Here is a 16,108-nt window from a genome sequence, read left to right as displayed (position 1 = left end):
CTACAACAAAAATGAAAGCTAGGTAGTGGCTTAAATTTGGTAGATTTCAGACTTAAAGATCATTAATTTTCAAGAATTGCGTATTTCCATTTAGAGATCAGTCTTTTACTAGACTCTCAATCATTTTTTTTGAATAAACAGTAATATTTATTAAAACACACACAAAAATAATAACAGTGTTTTAAACCAAATTTATAATATATTACATAATAGAATACTACTACAAAATGATCTATCCTTTATATTTATAATCGTAGATCATTAAATTGTGAGTTTCTCCAAATATCCTACTTGCAATCGTACTTTTTTTCTTTTTGGGTGGAAAATTGTTCCACTAAGCAAACCGACAAGGGCTTTAAAAAAATTTACTCTTAAATTCAATATTTTAATATTAATTTGTTAGTGTTTTTTATTTATTTTTATTTTTTTATAAAGATCTTGGTCAATTTAATTTGAGAGTCACACCTACAAAACTATCTGTCCATTTATTCCATGAATTAATTATCCTAACTCCCATTTTAACTCCAGCGCTTATTAACAAAATTTAAAAAAAGAAAAAAGAAAAAAAAGGTTAAAGTTGTGTCCAAGACTTTTTTTTTTTTTTTTTTTACAATTTAAATGAACAGAAATATGTGGCTGACTTTTACATATCAGACTTCCAATCTGGGTTAAGAGCATTAGTAAAGGCTGGTTATGGGGCGAAGGTTGCTCCATTTGTAAAACCAGCAACTGCAGTTGAAGTCACAAAAGAAAACAAGGACTTATCTCCAAGCTTTTTACGTTGGCTAGCTGACCGCAGCCTCTCTAGTGATGACCGTATAATGCGCCTCAAAGAAGGGTATGCTAATGATTGTTCTGTCATGAGCTTTCTAGTATGCATTGTGTTGAGAATTATAAGATTAGAAGTTGAGATTCTTGGATTTTCAGTTTTCATGCTTTTTACAATTGAATGCTTCATAGAGGATGTTTGTTGTCTTTCAGGTATATCAAAGAAGGGAGCACTGTAAGTGTAATGGGGGTTGTTCGACGCCATGATAACATACTTATGATTGTTCCACCTTCAGAGCCTGTCTCAACAGGCTGTCAGTGGGTCCGATGCCTTCTCCCTACCTATGTTGAAGGATTAATTTTGACGTGTGATGATAATCAAAATGCTGATGTGGTTCCTGTGTAAAAAATTTTTATCTTGTATTTATGTTTTGATAAATTCCCAAGTAAATATTGGAAGGGCGTGATGGAAATATGCCACACCGCCTAAGTACGCTGTTCTTTCCTGTCCAAATTTAAGTGTGTAAATTGCCCTAGAAGATCAGAGCAAGAAGCTGAAGATCACGTAATAATCATTGAACTCTAGTTGGTGGTTAAGATGCCACAAACTAGGATGCTAATGGAGATGATGGGGGAAAATGGATTTCCACTATCAAGTAGTTAGAAAATGTATTGTGAGGAAGCTGCACATTTTGATTTTTGCTAATTTGATATGTACATAAGTCGAGTTGATGAGTTGCGGTAAACGGTTCAAAATGGTTTGCTACTCTCAATTATAGCAGAAACTGTAGAATTATTAGTATTTATGTATTAAGTTTTGATTTTAATTAGTCACTGTTTGATGGTGTGAATTGTTTATGGGGATCTTGTCAATATCCATATTCATCTATTCTTGGTGAAATTATCCCTTTGACATAAATGTAGACCTCACTACACGTGAGATTTTCATTTATGTGAGATGAAGGTGTAATCCACTGGATATATTGAATAATTTATCCTATTCTTGATATGTACCAATAAAGTTTTCCATTCAAGTGTTGGAACTTGTACTAGGAATAATAGGGGTCTTACCTCTTATTCTTCTTCCTTCTGAGTTTCTCATTGGTAGACTTGTTTTCTAGAGGTATTGAAATGTATGATGGCAGACAGCTTGAGAGAAAGAAATAATAAATCTCGATATTTCTATTGGCTTCCGTCAATTAATTCAGCTCTCCGTATTTAAGCTTCTACTAGTAAATTCTTGCAAATGTAACTTATTATTAGTTTTCTCCAATATTTTAATAAGTTTACCAAGAATTTTGTAACTTAATTGGTTTACACTTTAATTTCTAATAGAGACAAATATGATTTAGATCCTTCAACTATCGATGTATAAAAAATTTTTTTAATAAATTTCCTTGTAAAAAATTGTAATATTTAGTTATTTTATAGACAAAATAAAAAGATACTAAGAGTAGTGTAGTGATTTGATCACACTATATATGTGTTTACAAATTGAAAATTGCATGATATAGTGGTTAATATAGATAAGCATGTTTCATATTTACTAAAAAAATGCGTATGTCTTTTGATTATTATTGTTTTTTACATTCTTGATTGTGTAAATTCACAAATATTTAATTTTTATGGTTTTTGCGTCAATTATTGTCAGAGCAACTAAACATGAGTAAGAATGTCATATTTTAAATTTATTATTATAGTAAATTATCTGTGCGATGCAGGGATTATTTTGTGATGTTTTATGTAAAATGGTTTTGAAGAATGTTGCACATATATTATAAAAAAAAAGTAAATTAAATTAGAATAAAGAAACATATACATTTTGATATATTAAAAATTAGTTTAGTAACTTCACTGCACTTTTGTAGCATTCTCAAGGTAATATTCATTAAAAAAAAAATTAAAACAAATATAAATGCAAAAAAAGTAACAGATCATGAAAACCAACTAATTCATGTTGTGTTCATAGACTGATACCATTAAATGAAAGCATGCCCAACTCCTTTACCTTCTTCCACTCATTAATAGTGTGACATTAAAATATGGTGTGGGCAAGTGCGTATGCACATGTCTTATTGATAATTTAAAATCATGGTAGAATATGGCTTTACACTGTGCACCATATATTCTCTTTATTTATATACCCAAAACAAAAACTATTCAACCAAATTACCCAAATATACATCACATTTAAGCCCCTAATTTGAAAAGAAAAAAGAAAAAAAAATATTCGTAGGAGTTTTGGTGGCTTGATGGTAATGAGAGGCTAGTATGACAGAGGCGGTTGATAACCCTTAATTATTATTATTATTATTTTTTTTTCTTTTGTTTTAAATACTAATATAGTGGCTTAAGCAGTTAATGTGAACTTTTAGGTAACAATAAAAAAAACTTAATAAAAAGAGATTAAAAAATGCTAAATGCAAAATTAGAGCATCACATGGCAGGACCTCATACACTCNGACTTTTTTTTTTTTTTTTTTTACAAAGAATAGTATTTAGACCTCTTCAAGTATCTAATTATTTCCTCGTGTATATATAATCTCCCTTTCATATGCATCAGGTTATTAAAGGGAGGATTATCATGAAAGTGACCATAAGACGTTGACAAGAGGCTCATGGATATCATAAGGCCTTAAGGACCATTAAACCCAGACCCATTAGGTTGTTAAGTCCATGATTTGATGAAGGAAGAAAAAAAAAGTCTAAGAATACACAAATTTTTTTAATTTTTTTTTTAATGCAAATTTTTATAACTTCTTATCGTAATTGTAATATAATAGTTTGTAAGTGGTAAAAAAAAAAAAAAAAAAAGTCGGTTTTGTGTAAAAGCGAGAGACAGTGATTGTGGTAAAAATTATTAATTTTTATATGTTACCGGAACAAAGAAAAAGGTAAATAAAAATGACTGCATAAAGTCCCATCATGTCCCATCAGTTTCACACAAAAAAACCAAATCTAATCACTTCTCTGAACTCAGCACCAAAAACACACATACAGTTTACTGTACCGCCATTTCAAGACATAGGACACACCCGTCATTTTTCAAACTCCTCAGTCCCTTTTCTGCCATTTCACACACACGCTCTCTCTCTCTCTCTCCCCTACTTCCCCTACACACTCACTCACACTCACAGAACTCTCACACTCTCACTCACTTCACAACTACTCAACACCTCTCTCTCTCTCTCTCTTTCTGTCTCTCTATCTTTAGAAACAAGAAGGAGAAAATGGGTAGTCGAATGCAGTCGCACCAGCTGAGCAATGGGCTGTACGTGTCGGGTCGACCCGAGCAGCAGCAGAAAGATAAGCCCACAATGGGTTCACGCGCCGTCCCCTACACCGGCGGCGACGTCAAGAAATCCGGCGAGCTCGGCAAGATGTTCGATATCCAAATTCTCGAAGGCCCGGGCCCACACCCACCTCCGTCTTTGAAATCCTCACGCCCGTCAACAAGCGGGTCGCTCCGATCCGGATCCGGGTCCACCTCCGGCCCGCTGAGCTCCAGGCACACAACTTCCTCCGGCCCAATGACGAGAAAGTCCTCTGGGCCCATGCCGCTCCAGCCCACGGGCTTAATCACCTCCGGCCCGCTCGGATCATCAACTGGGCGTCGGTCGGGTCATCTGGACTCCGGGTCCGGGTCCGGGCCGGGGAAACCGAGCTACGGTGCGGCCGTGACGAGCTTGGGTTCGGGGGCGGAGGTGAGGGTGGGGATTGGGGTGTCGAAGGCGGCTGTTTGGGTGTTTGTGGTGGCGGTGGCGATGGGGTTGCTGATTGGGGCGTTTCTGATGGTGGCGGTGAAGAAGGCGGTGGTGCTGGTGGCGGTGGGAGGAGTGCTGGTGCCGGTGGTGGCGGTGGCGGTTTGGAATTGCGTCTGGGGGAAGCGAGGGTTAGTAGGGTTCGTGAGAAGGTATCCTGATGCTGAGCTTCGTGGTGCTCTTGATGGACAGTTCGTCAAGGTCACTGGGGTAATTTCACTACCATCTTTTTTTCTTTTTTCTTTTTTTACTACGTATTTATTATTATATTATATTATATTATATATATGTTATTAATGGAATCTAAGTAAGATTATAAATGTTTTTTGGGGTTTACATTTAAGGTAACACATGTCAATTAAGGACCCAACCGAATCCTAGGACCTTGTTGTGGTTATTTCGTAATGATTAACAATGGATTAGGTGTAAAAAAAACACTAAGAATTATTTTTAAATTTTATTTAGTCTGTTGAAGATGTATAGCAGACCTCCAAAGTTATAGGGATTTGGTGATGATGATTTTGGAAAGGAATATGGGTAGTTTGGTTGGGTGAAAAGAAGAGAGAGGCCTAAAATAGAAAGAGATTTCTTTGTTTTTTTATTCTTACTTTTAGGGTTATATATGTGATGTGTGGACTTGGATATGGAATTATGGATGGATGGGTCTTTTCTTTGACTAAGGCAATCTTTAACTGAGATTGACATTTCTGCTATTTATTTTTATTTGGGTTTTGTTTTGTTTTGCTTTTTGTTTTAAGATTCCTTAGCTTTGGTTTGATAATGATGTTATGGATTTTTATTAGGGAAGTGAGTGAGATTTTAGATATTGCATATGAGACACAGTATTTGTTCTTGGGTTTGAATGCCTTGCTTGCACTTTGCATGGTGTGGGATTGCTTTGCAAGTTGGGAACTTGTTGAAGGTACTAGTTTGATTGGCATGTGAACTTGTCCAGGGGGACGATATGTTGCAGGTTGGCAAGGTTGCATGTGCTGGTTAGAATTTGGAAGGGACCACATTTTGCTTCTTTGGTGGTAAAAGGATATAGATTTCAGTAAGTTGACTGCCAAACATGGTTTTGGAATGGGGATTTTAAGTAGGAGTAATCTTTTGTTCTACCCTGATGGTTTTACTGCACGAATGCATGTAAACTACTTGGAAGTCATGAATGCCAATTGACTACAGACGCCACTAGACTTTGCCAATTTGTTAAGAGGGTCTCCAAGATTGATTTCAAGATGGGCCTTCTAATGTGATTTATACCACTGAAATGATAATGTTGGTTCATTTAAATGAATGGTCTCTTTCATTGTTAATGTTGACAAGCTGACATAATGTTTCATATTTTGTTAAATGAAGGTGGAAGACTTTGCTGAACTTCAAGCCACCTTGTTTACTCTGTCCACCACATGAACAATGCATTCTTTTTCTTCTTCTTTCTACTTGTTATTGGGGTAACATTTCTCTGTTTATTTTTTAGATAGGTAGATGGTAGGGGGGGGGGGGGTGGATGAGGTTGGGTTTGACCCACAACCTGTTTGACCTGGACCAAACTGGTCCATCACAGATGGTTCTGTTGAAATACTACGTTGGATCTGGGTTTAGTTGTATTTCAAAACCTGCCTAGTTTTGGCTGGCACGAGAGGAACCCGGTGAAACTGATCCGAACAACCCCCCCCCCTCCTCAGTGTCGTGCCTTACCCATCGTTGCCCACCTAGTCCCTTTTTCACCTCACCCACTATGCCCCTCACCAGCATCACACAGCGTCAGATCTGGCCTCATTGTCACAACTCACCATTGATTGGTGCAAAACTGAGTCAAATTTTGCCTCAGATCATTGTCACCACATCAGATCTGGCCAATTTTGCTTAATCTCCCTCCTTTGGCAACCACTCACCCACAACCTAGGGAAACCGAGCAATCTGACTGCCGACTCAAAGAGGAATCTTGATCCAGAATCCAGCCCATTTTGGTTGGCAATAGTTTGAATCTTCTGCACCTGATTGAGATTGGATTGGATGATGGTTATGCAAGAAATTAGAACTGATACAACCCGTGCTCAGCCTAAACTATAGGGCTATCACTTGAATCCCTTCTCTGATTTTAATTTGGAAAGCGTAAGAATCATGTTGAAAATATATGGCAGATTCTGGTTGAGATTTAAAAGAACTTGGATGGAGACTCAGGGAATTGTTTTTTGGTTAGCCTGAAAAGGCAAATATTATATTGGGTGGTGGCTAAGTGAAAGAGAAAATGAAGGAATGAAGAAATTATAGACGTTAGAATCTTGACTTTATCAATAAATCTGGTTTCTAATTCCATGATAAAGCGGTTAGGTTGGTTGATATGAATAATAGCCATAACATGAAAATTGAAGTAACAACTTTATGAGGAAGAATATCAATAAGTTGTATGGGAAATCCTGTCAGATAGTCCGAATGGCAGAGGATTATTCTTAGAAAATGAATAGAGATATATAATTTCTATAGGATTTACTAAGCTTGATTTAGTGGATGTCCACTCCTGAGGATACTCAAATATTCCATCTCCTGATATCAGAATTATGTTCTGCTCAAACATGATCATTGTGAATGTTGAGTATCTCATTATCAAGCAATCTCCAATGTGAGTTTAGTGGGAAGATACTTTTTATTGAAGCATTTAGAAAGGTTTATCTTATCAAGTTTCGGAAGTTCTGTTGTCAGTCAGACAACTCTAAATTCATCTCCTGCAGCAGAATACGTGAGCTGCTTTGAAATTTTACTGGTTGTAGAAGTTTCTTATCAATATACTTGTGCAGTTTGACTTTTATATGATTAAATAACTATATTCTTAATATCTTGATTGAGAGGGAGGAAAAAAAGAGAGTATAATTTTTCTTTTTTCCTATTTTTCATTTTATTCTTGTATATGAGTTATTTCAAGTGAAGTACTGTATCATATTTCTCTTTTTATGTAGGTTGTTACTTGTGGTAGTATTCCTCTTGAGTCATCCTACCAAAAGGTACCTAGGTGTGTATATGTGTCCACAGAACTCTATGAATATAAGGGATTGGGTGGAAAATCTGCAAATCCTAAACACCGTTGCTTGTCATGGGGATCTAGACATTCAGAGGTTAGTTTTTCCTATTGGCTTGCTTCAAATAATGGTTTGAGGATCAAAGATTGATAATAATGTAGTTACTTTTAATGAACAGAAATATGTGGCTGACTTTTACATATCAGACTTCCAATCTGGGTTAAGAGCATTAGTAAAGGCTGGTTATGGGGCGAAGGTTGCTCCATTTGTAAAACCAGCAACTGCAGTTGAAGTCACAAAAGAAAACAAGGACTTATCTCCAAGCTTTTTACGTTGGCTAGCTGACCGCAGCCTCTCTAGTGATGACCGTATAATGCGCCTCAAAGAAGGGTATGCTAATGATTGTTCTGTCATGAGCTTTCTAGTATGCATTGTGTTGAGAATTATAAGATTAGAAGTTGAGATTCTTGGATTTTCAGTTTTCATGCTTTTTACAATTGAATGCTTCATAGAGGATGTTTGTTGTCTTTCAGGTATATCAAAGAAGGGAGCACTGTAAGTGTAATGGGGGTTGTTCGACGCCATGATAACATACTTATGATTGTTCCACCTTCAGAGCCTGTCTCAACAGGCTGTCAGTGGGTCCGATGCCTTCTCCCTACCTATGTTGAAGGATTAATTTTGACGTGTGATGATAATCAAAATGCTGATGTGGTTCCTGTGTAAAAAATTTTTATCTTGTATTTATGTTTTGATAAATTCCCAAGTAAATATTGGAAGGGCGTGATGGAAATATGCCACACCGCCTAAGTACGCTGTTCTTTCCTGTCCAAATTTAAGTGTGTAAATTGCCCTAGAAGATCAGAGCAAGAAGCTGAAGATCACGTAATAATCATTGAACTCTAGTTGGTGGTTAAGATGCCACAAACTAGGATGCTAATGGAGATGATGGGGGAAAATGGATTTCCACTATCAAGTAGTTAGAAAATGTATTGTGAGGAAGCTGCACATTTTGATTTTTGCTAATTTGATATGTACATAAGTCGAGTTGATGAGTTGCGGTAAACGGTTCAAAATGGTTTGCTACTCTCAATTATAGCAGAAACTGTAGAATTATTAGTATTTATGTATTAAGTTTTGATTTTAATTAGTCACTGTTTGATGGTGTGAATTGTTTATGGGGATCTTGTCAATATCCATATTCATCTATTCTTGGTGAAATTATCCCTTTGACATAAATGTAGACCTCACTACACGTGAGATTTTCATTTATGTGAGATGAAGGTGTAATCCACTGGATATATTGAATAATTTATCCTATTCTTGATATGTACCAATAAAGTTTTCCATTCAAGTGTTGGAACTTGTACTAGGAATAATAGGGGTCTTACCTCTTATTCTTCTTCCTTCTGAGTTTCTCATTGGTAGACTTGTTTTCTAGAGGTATTGAAATGTATGATGGCAGACAGCTTGAGAGAAAGAAATAATAAATCTCGATATTTCTATTGGCTTCCGTCAATTAATTCAGCTCTCCGTATTTAAGCTTCTACTAGTAAATTCTTGCAAATGTAACTTATTATTAGTTTTCTCCAATATTTTAATAAGTTTACCAAGAATTTTGTAACTTAATTGGTTTACACTTTAATTTCTAATAGAGACAAATATGATTTAGATCCTTCAACTATCGATGTATAAAAAATTTTTTTAATAAATTTCCTTGTAAAAAATTGTAATATTTAGTTATTTTATAGACAAAATAAAAAGATACTAAGAGTAGTGTAGTGATTTGATCACACTATATATGTGTTTACAAATTGAAAATTGCATGATATAGTGGTTAATATAGATAAGCATGTTTCATATTTACTAAAAAAATGCGTATGTCTTTTGATTATTATTGTTTTTTACATTCTTGATTGTGTAAATTCACAAATATTTAATTTTTATGGTTTTTGCGTCAATTATTGTCAGAGCAACTAAACATGAGTAAGAATGTCATATTTTAAATTTATTATTATAGTAAATTATCTGTGCGATGCAGGGATTATTTTGTGATGTTTTATGTAAAATGGTTTTGAAGAATGTTGCACATATATTATAAAGAAAAAGTAAATTAAATTAGAATAAAGAAACATATACATTTTGATATATTAAAAATTAGTTTAGTAACTTCACTGCACTTTTGTAGCATTCTCAAGGTAATATTCATTAAAAAAAAAATTAAAACAAATATAAATGCAAAAAAAGTAACAGATCATGAAAACCAACTAATTCATGTTGTGTTCATAGACTGATACCATTAAATGAAAGCATGCCCAACTCCTTTACCTTCTTCCACTCATTAATAGTGTCTCGAATGAGGTCTCTGCTTATATATATATATATATATTGATTTGCATTATAGCATTTTTTTTCTATTTATTAAATTGGTTCACAAAAAAATTGGACTATTTGAAAAGCTAAGACCTGTTTAGTAGTGTGGGGCCAGAAAGTTAGGCAGCCTCGGCCCACTTCAAACCAGGCCCAGAGGCCCATGCCGAGGATGCATGTGGGGTCCGAGGATAAAAGTACAATGTCCAGCTCCCAAGGAACAGGTCCGAGGACGACCCCGTCCTCGGACATTCGAGACCTCAGAAATGCACGAGCACTCCACTACCAAAGAGGAGTCTTCTTAAATATCCGAGGAGGAAAGGGCAAGCGCCACGCGTCGACAACGGGAGCACGGTGAAGGAGCAAGTCTAAGACGAGCTGTCACCTCCACATTAAATACCCTCAACTAATGTCCTGGCCGCATTAATGAGGAGGGGATTACAGAACAGTGTTGCCTTGGTTGCCGCAACTCACTGGAAGAGCAGGAAGGTGGCTGATGAGACAAGTATACAAGTGGTGGCATGGTTACTCAACAAATGTAGGGCCGTGATCAATGGGGAAAGGAGTATATAATGTAAATGATCCCTCTTAAGGCGAGGAGGTGCTTTTCTTTTGGAAGGAAGGAAAAAAGGGAGGAAGTCTTAAGAACAGGAAGCTCGCAGGAGAAAGGTCGAGGAGCATCATTGTTCACATCCACCTGAGAACTACCACGCGTGGTTGTTGCACCCCTTATTAGGGCCTAGTTCTTGACCCCACTCTCTACAAATTAATTGCAGGGCTAGCTGGGCTTGGGTCCATTCCCGTAATACACAGGGAGGCCTGAACCTGGTCCCTACAAGTTGTAATGTTCAAACTAAAACGTGTTTAGTATTGATGTTTTATTTAGGGTTTTTGAGTTACTATTATCAAATTATGGTGTTTAAAATCAAAACATGTATTTTGATTTAGTTTTCAAGTAACGTTTTTGAATGGTTCTTTTGTACGTAAATTGAAAATAGTAAGGCCTATTAGCAAGACCAAACTCTCTCTCACACATTTGAACCTTTTTTTCTTTTTCTCCCACGGGCCCACCTTTTTATTCTTCTCTTCTTCTTTTTTCTTTCTTTCTTTTCTCTCCTTAAATAAAATAAAATTCGTTTACTACACTGTCATCACTTTTAAAAAAAGAATACATACATTCCAAACACACAATTATTTTTTTTTCATATTTTAAAATGTGTTATTTGAAATATGACACTAAACACATGTTTTGCATTATGAATATTTTTAACATGTGTTACTATGCAATCATCACTTTTTAAAAAAGAACATACACATTTCAAACATACAATTATTTTTTTTTTTCACATTTTAAATATATTATTTGAAATATGGTATTAAATACATTTTGCGTTATGAATATTTTACATACATGTTTTTACAACATATTTTAAACCACAATTTTCACATTCTTTTAACACCACTGCCAAACGGGCACTAAAGCGATTGCCTTTCAAATAAAGCTGCTTGTGTGGAATATATATATTTATATTGTGTACATGTTACTCATACTCAGAGTGTTCGGGTCTTATTAGCCAGCCACCTGTGGCCATATATAATGAAATATATAACTTGGCGTCACTTACAAACGAAATACCTAACTTATGAATTTACTCTTTGCCAATTAATTATGGAATTGTAAACCAGTTATCAAACCAATGGGATTTTAAGAGTAGAGGGTATTACAGAGAATATAGAAAGGGATTTAGAGTCTCGAAGGCGTCCCTCCTGCCACCACCAGAGTTTCTCCTGTTATATAAGAAGCATCATCAGATGCCAAAAAGGCAGTAGCAGCAGCCATGTCTTGAGTGGTACCAAGCCTGTTAAGCATAGTCCTCCCCTCGACCTCCTTCCTCTGCAATAAATTAAACACATAGTTAATTGCAGAGGTCAATAATGCTCAACATATTCTTAAGTGGGCAAGGTCGGACCTGGACTGCAACTTAGGATGGATTTATACTTACAACGGCATCATTTTCTGTAATGAATGAAGCAAAGTGTGTTGGTACAAAACCGGGAGCAACACAATTCACACGTGTATTTGGAGCCATCTCAGCTGCAAGTGCCTAGATGATGATTGAGAAAGAATTAGAACAAGGAAAGAAGCTTTCCATGATTTGCTTGAATACACGACTAATATAAAATATGGATATGGGAACGAAGTCATACCTTGGTAAGTCCAAGAAGGGCTGTCTTAGTCACCCCATACATAGCCATGGAAGCTGGTGGATTGTAGCCAGCAATAGAGGAAATGATGACCACAGAAGAACCCCTGGACATATGAGGACCTGCATCCTATAAATTTAATGAAGTGAGACTCAAAAATTAACAAATCATACTAGCAATGTCAGCACATTAAAGACTACAAGGAGAATCTAAGGTGGAAAAGGTTATCAAGGCCACTAATTACAGTATACAACAGGCATAGTATCTATAATGACTATCTTCAGTTCAAAAAAAAAAAAAAAAAAAAAAGGAAAAAGAAAGAAAGAAAGAAAAAGACACAGTATCCATAGAAAAAAAAAAAGTAGACCCTATACCATAAAGAATTACAGACATTCTTCCATCCTTATAATCTTCTCTTAAAATGAAAACCTTTGCTAAAAGAAATTACCTTTAAGATAAGTATGGAGGATTTGACATTTATGTCCCACAGCTTATCCAGGACAGATTCTTGAGTTTGCAAAATGCTATTAACAGATGGATTAGCACAGCATTGGATACGACCACATCTATTTTACCATATTTCTGCAGATGAACAGTTAAGTTAAGATTATATTTTACACATTCAAGTGTTAGCAAAGACAGACACTCTTAATAATACATGAATCTATGCCATTTAAAGGTAAGTAGACTGTTTGTAAACGAACCAAGTCATTATAAATAACTTGATTTGGCTTATTAAAAAGCTTATTCATGTTTATTTGTTTTTAAAAAAACCAAGCTTGAGCCTTAGTATTAGACTTGTTTAATAAATGAGCCAAGAACAAGCAAATAAATAAATAAAAAAAAACTGTTCATGAACAAGATTGTGAACATTAGGGCTCCATACAAAACAAGCTGAGCTTAAGCTTGTTTGCGGTCTTGGTAATAAGCTTAATATGAGCTTGACAATTAAACCCAAATCTTACTAAGACTTTAAGTAATTGGGAATTGGGACCACTCGTCCAAACAAATAGGCTTAATAATAATCTTGATATGGGCTTGATAATGTACTTATGTTGGATCTCAACCTCAAAAGCTTAATATTGAGCTCAAGTTTGAGATGGATATTAAGCTGAAACTTGGCTTGATTAATGAATCAATCTAAGTTCAAGCTTTTAGACTTTTTGATGAGCTTGAGCTCAAGCGTCATTTATCAAGCTTGAGCCAAGCTTGAACATTTTACATTTGTTGTCGAGCCAAGCTTGAACAGTCACTACTCGACCAAACTTGACTCATTTACAGCCTTAAGTAGACACATAAAGTAAACATGGAGGAACCTAGAAACTAGAAAGCAACAATTACAATATAGCATGTATATTAGGGAATGTTTGAATGCCATGATCATTGTGGGAATAACTGTTCATTTGAAATGGTAATCATCACCTTTGACAGAAAATTAGATTAAAGCTTTAACTAATGGAGTTCTATTAATTACTAACTTTTAGAACGACATAGATTCCATTATCTAATAATGGTGAGACCAAAGGGGATTGCCAAAATCAACTGGGACCACCTGTTGGCTTGTCTGACTTCCATAGCAAAAATAATATGCAAAAGATGAGCCTTTCCTCTCTCTATTAAATCTAAACTCACACTTTCTATACATTAATTTACTTTTCTAGTGCTATTCATATAAAAATCAATTATTCAACTTCATTTCTCACCTGAATAGTCTTGTCTATAAGGTTCTTCCTCTGTTGTGCATTTGACACATGACAAACAACACAAAACACCTCGATTCCTTGTGATTTGAGTTTTTCAACCGCCTCATCTACATTTTTCTGTAACAATTTCACCATAAACAAGTAAATCAACATCATATATCTACATAACAAACAACATGAGACTTATCAGTTTATAGAAGCAAATCCTTCTTTTTAACACGCACACATGCTTTAAACCGAAGTTGAAAGAAAATCCAACTCGAAGGCATTTCAAGCATAATCAGATACAAAAAGTCAACAACAACAAACAAAGCCTTGGTCCCAAAATTTTGGGTTGGCTTCAAGCAAATCAGATACGATCCCAAAGAAATAAAAATTAAACAAATCCATGACTCCACCTACAATCATTCACTCAACAGAAGACCATATCAAATATGAATTTAATTCAATGACCCTACATGAATTCAGCTATAACCTCTCAACTCTGCACACAACAAAACCTGATACTAGATTAGGATTAGATGAAATAGAAATTTCATTTCCTCAAAACCAAAACAACATGAAATTCAGAGTTGCATGTCCTTTTCATCTCAGTTTCCAAAGCAATCAACCATAAAAGTAGTAGAAAAAGAAACCAACTTTAGCTAGAGATGAGAAACCCCATGTGAATTAAAGCCTATCTATCCCAATATATGAATGAAAAATCGAAAATTGAGGGACACCCACATGCCTGTTTGCGAGAAGAGATGACAACAGAGGCACCTTCCAAGCCGAACCTCTCGGCAATGGTGAAGCCAATGCCCTGAGTGGAAGCAGTCACAATGGCAACCTTGCCTTCAAATCTTTTGGCAATCTTTGTCCCCTCCATTTTGTTTGGCTTCCTGATCTATGTAACGTAATCGAGTAAATTATGGAACCAAGGTCCAAGCTTTGAATTTTTTTTTTTTTTTTTTGAGAAACGAGCTTTGATTTTATAAGCAACAACGTTGGTGTGCACAGTACCTTAGTTTCGACGAGAACAAGGATCTATATCTCAATGAGTACGGCGCTTAGCCCCGACAAACTTTAATTCCAATCATACATATTATTTTTATATTATTTTTTTATGAGTTTGGTCTCTTGAAAATGTAGTCTAAAAAAATAAATTAGTGTTTTAGGAACTTCAAAAAAAAAAAAAAAATTATCTCGTAAAAAGAAAAGAGGAAAAGGAGAAATGATATGTTCATTGTTCTCTATCCAAATTATAAGTGGTAGGTTGTTATGAGTTATTATTAGTGAGTAGATAAATAATTTCAATGATAAGTTTAAATTAGAATTAATAATAACTTACTACGTGTGCGTTTGATTCTAAATTAAAAAGTCAATTTATTTTACTATTCAGCTTATTTTTGCTACTATTTATGAGCCTTACTGCACTTTTTGTTTTTAGTAATGGGTTCTACTGTACTGTTTCAGCTAACTTTTATCTTTATCTATAGTACTTTTAGCAAGAAGTTTTAAGTTTTAGCAAAATAAGCGGATCTCAAATAGACCCTACCTTTGATTTGTTGTAAAAGTGTTATAAAAATATTGTAGATGTAGCACTTTTTTTAAAAAATATGATAGTGTTATAAATAGATTGTTGTACAAATTTGATAGATACCTAAATTTCTAATATACGGTGTGCACTCTATAATAATTTATCTTTATCATCATGCTACAATATTGATTGTTTTTTTTTTTTTTTTTGTATTAGCAAATGTTCAAACCCCATATATTTCATTCGACCATAAGTGACTTTATGTGTTAAGCTAATTGAAACCCGTGATAATTTTTTAGTTGTTATATTTATTGTTTTTGTGAAAATAATATAAGAAAAAAAATTTAATGGTTCTAATACAATAAGAAATAATTTTTATTTTTACAGAAAATATAAGAGATAAGACATAATTTTAAGTAATATGTTACTATATTAGGGATGGCAATTTTTGCCCGACCCGCGGGTACCCGACCCAGCCCAACCCTAATGGGCTGGATTTTACTTGGTCCGATTAGGAATAGGGTCGGGTATGAGTTTAAAAAGAAAAAAAAAAAAAAAAAAAAAAAATTTTATTTTTTTTGTTTTTTTTTTTTTTTTTTTTTTTTTTAGTAAAAAATTTGTATTAGCAAAGAAGAGCAAAAAAAAAAAAAAAAAAAGCTGTTTATGTGTGGGATTGTGATTTGTATTTTTTATTTTTTTTGATGGTGAAAAATCTGTATTAACAAAGAAGTGAAAAAAAAAAGAAAAAAAAAAAAAAAAAAA

At 34.7% G+C, this 16,108-nt stretch overlaps 2 protein-coding genes and 1 long non-coding RNA gene across 3 annotated transcripts; 2 read left to right on the top strand and 1 right to left on the bottom strand.

The window, feature by feature from the left end:
• Nucleotides 1-629: 629 nt before the first annotated feature.
• On the top strand, nucleotides 630-1,626 carry LOC136071044 (uncharacterized). Its single transcript, XR_010632356.1, has 2 exons — nucleotides 630-838; nucleotides 982-1,626. It is a non-coding gene; the product is annotated as an uncharacterized LOC136071044 (long non-coding RNA).
• A 2,115-nt stretch (nucleotides 1,627-3,741) lies between these two features.
• On the top strand, nucleotides 3,742-8,727 carry LOC112007504 (uncharacterized membrane protein At1g16860). The gene is made up of 4 exons (XM_024039863.2): nucleotides 3,742-4,739; nucleotides 7,490-7,645; nucleotides 7,728-7,939; nucleotides 8,083-8,727. Exons 1-4 carry the CDS (start codon nucleotides 3,999-4,001, stop codon nucleotides 8,273-8,275), a joined length of 1,302 nt encoding a protein of 433 aa, XP_023895631.1. The 5' UTR covers nucleotides 3,742-3,998; the 3' UTR covers nucleotides 8,276-8,727.
• A 2,751-nt stretch (nucleotides 8,728-11,478) lies between these two features.
• On the bottom strand, nucleotides 11,479-14,813 carry LOC112007476 (tropinone reductase-like 3). The gene is given in 7 exon segments (XM_024039824.2): nucleotides 11,479-11,813; nucleotides 11,923-12,024; nucleotides 12,128-12,253; nucleotides 12,573-12,670; nucleotides 12,673-12,706; nucleotides 13,828-13,944; nucleotides 14,558-14,813. Coding segments are annotated over 7 exon segments (765 nt in total). The 5' UTR covers nucleotides 14,696-14,813; the 3' UTR covers nucleotides 11,479-11,663.
• Nucleotides 14,814-16,108: the final 1,295 nt, after the last annotated feature.

This window comes from Quercus suber, unplaced genomic scaffold (genome assembly GCF_002906115.3).
Source record: "Quercus suber isolate HL8 unplaced genomic scaffold, Cork oak 2.0 scaffold_281, whole genome shotgun sequence".
In the NCBI taxonomy this organism is placed as follows: Eukaryota; Viridiplantae; Streptophyta; class Magnoliopsida; order Fagales; family Fagaceae; genus Quercus; species Quercus suber.
Note: the sequence above shows the minus strand (reverse complement) of the source record. Positions and strands in the feature narration are given on the sequence as shown.

Excerpts from the sequence above, each read along its gene's own strand:
- LOC112007504 (XM_024039863.2), top strand. The coding sequence starts at position 3,999 with ATGGGTAGTCGAATGCAGTCGCACCAGCTGAGCAATGGGCTGTACGTG. Across the intron at positions 4,740-7,489 it reads AGTTCGTCAAGGTCACTGGG|GTTGTTACTTGTGGTAGTAT; the intron begins GTAATTTCACTA and ends CTTTTTATGTAG. Across the intron at positions 7,940-8,082 it reads ATAATGCGCCTCAAAGAAGG|GTATATCAAAGAAGGGAGCA; the intron begins GTATGCTAATGA and ends GTTGTCTTTCAG.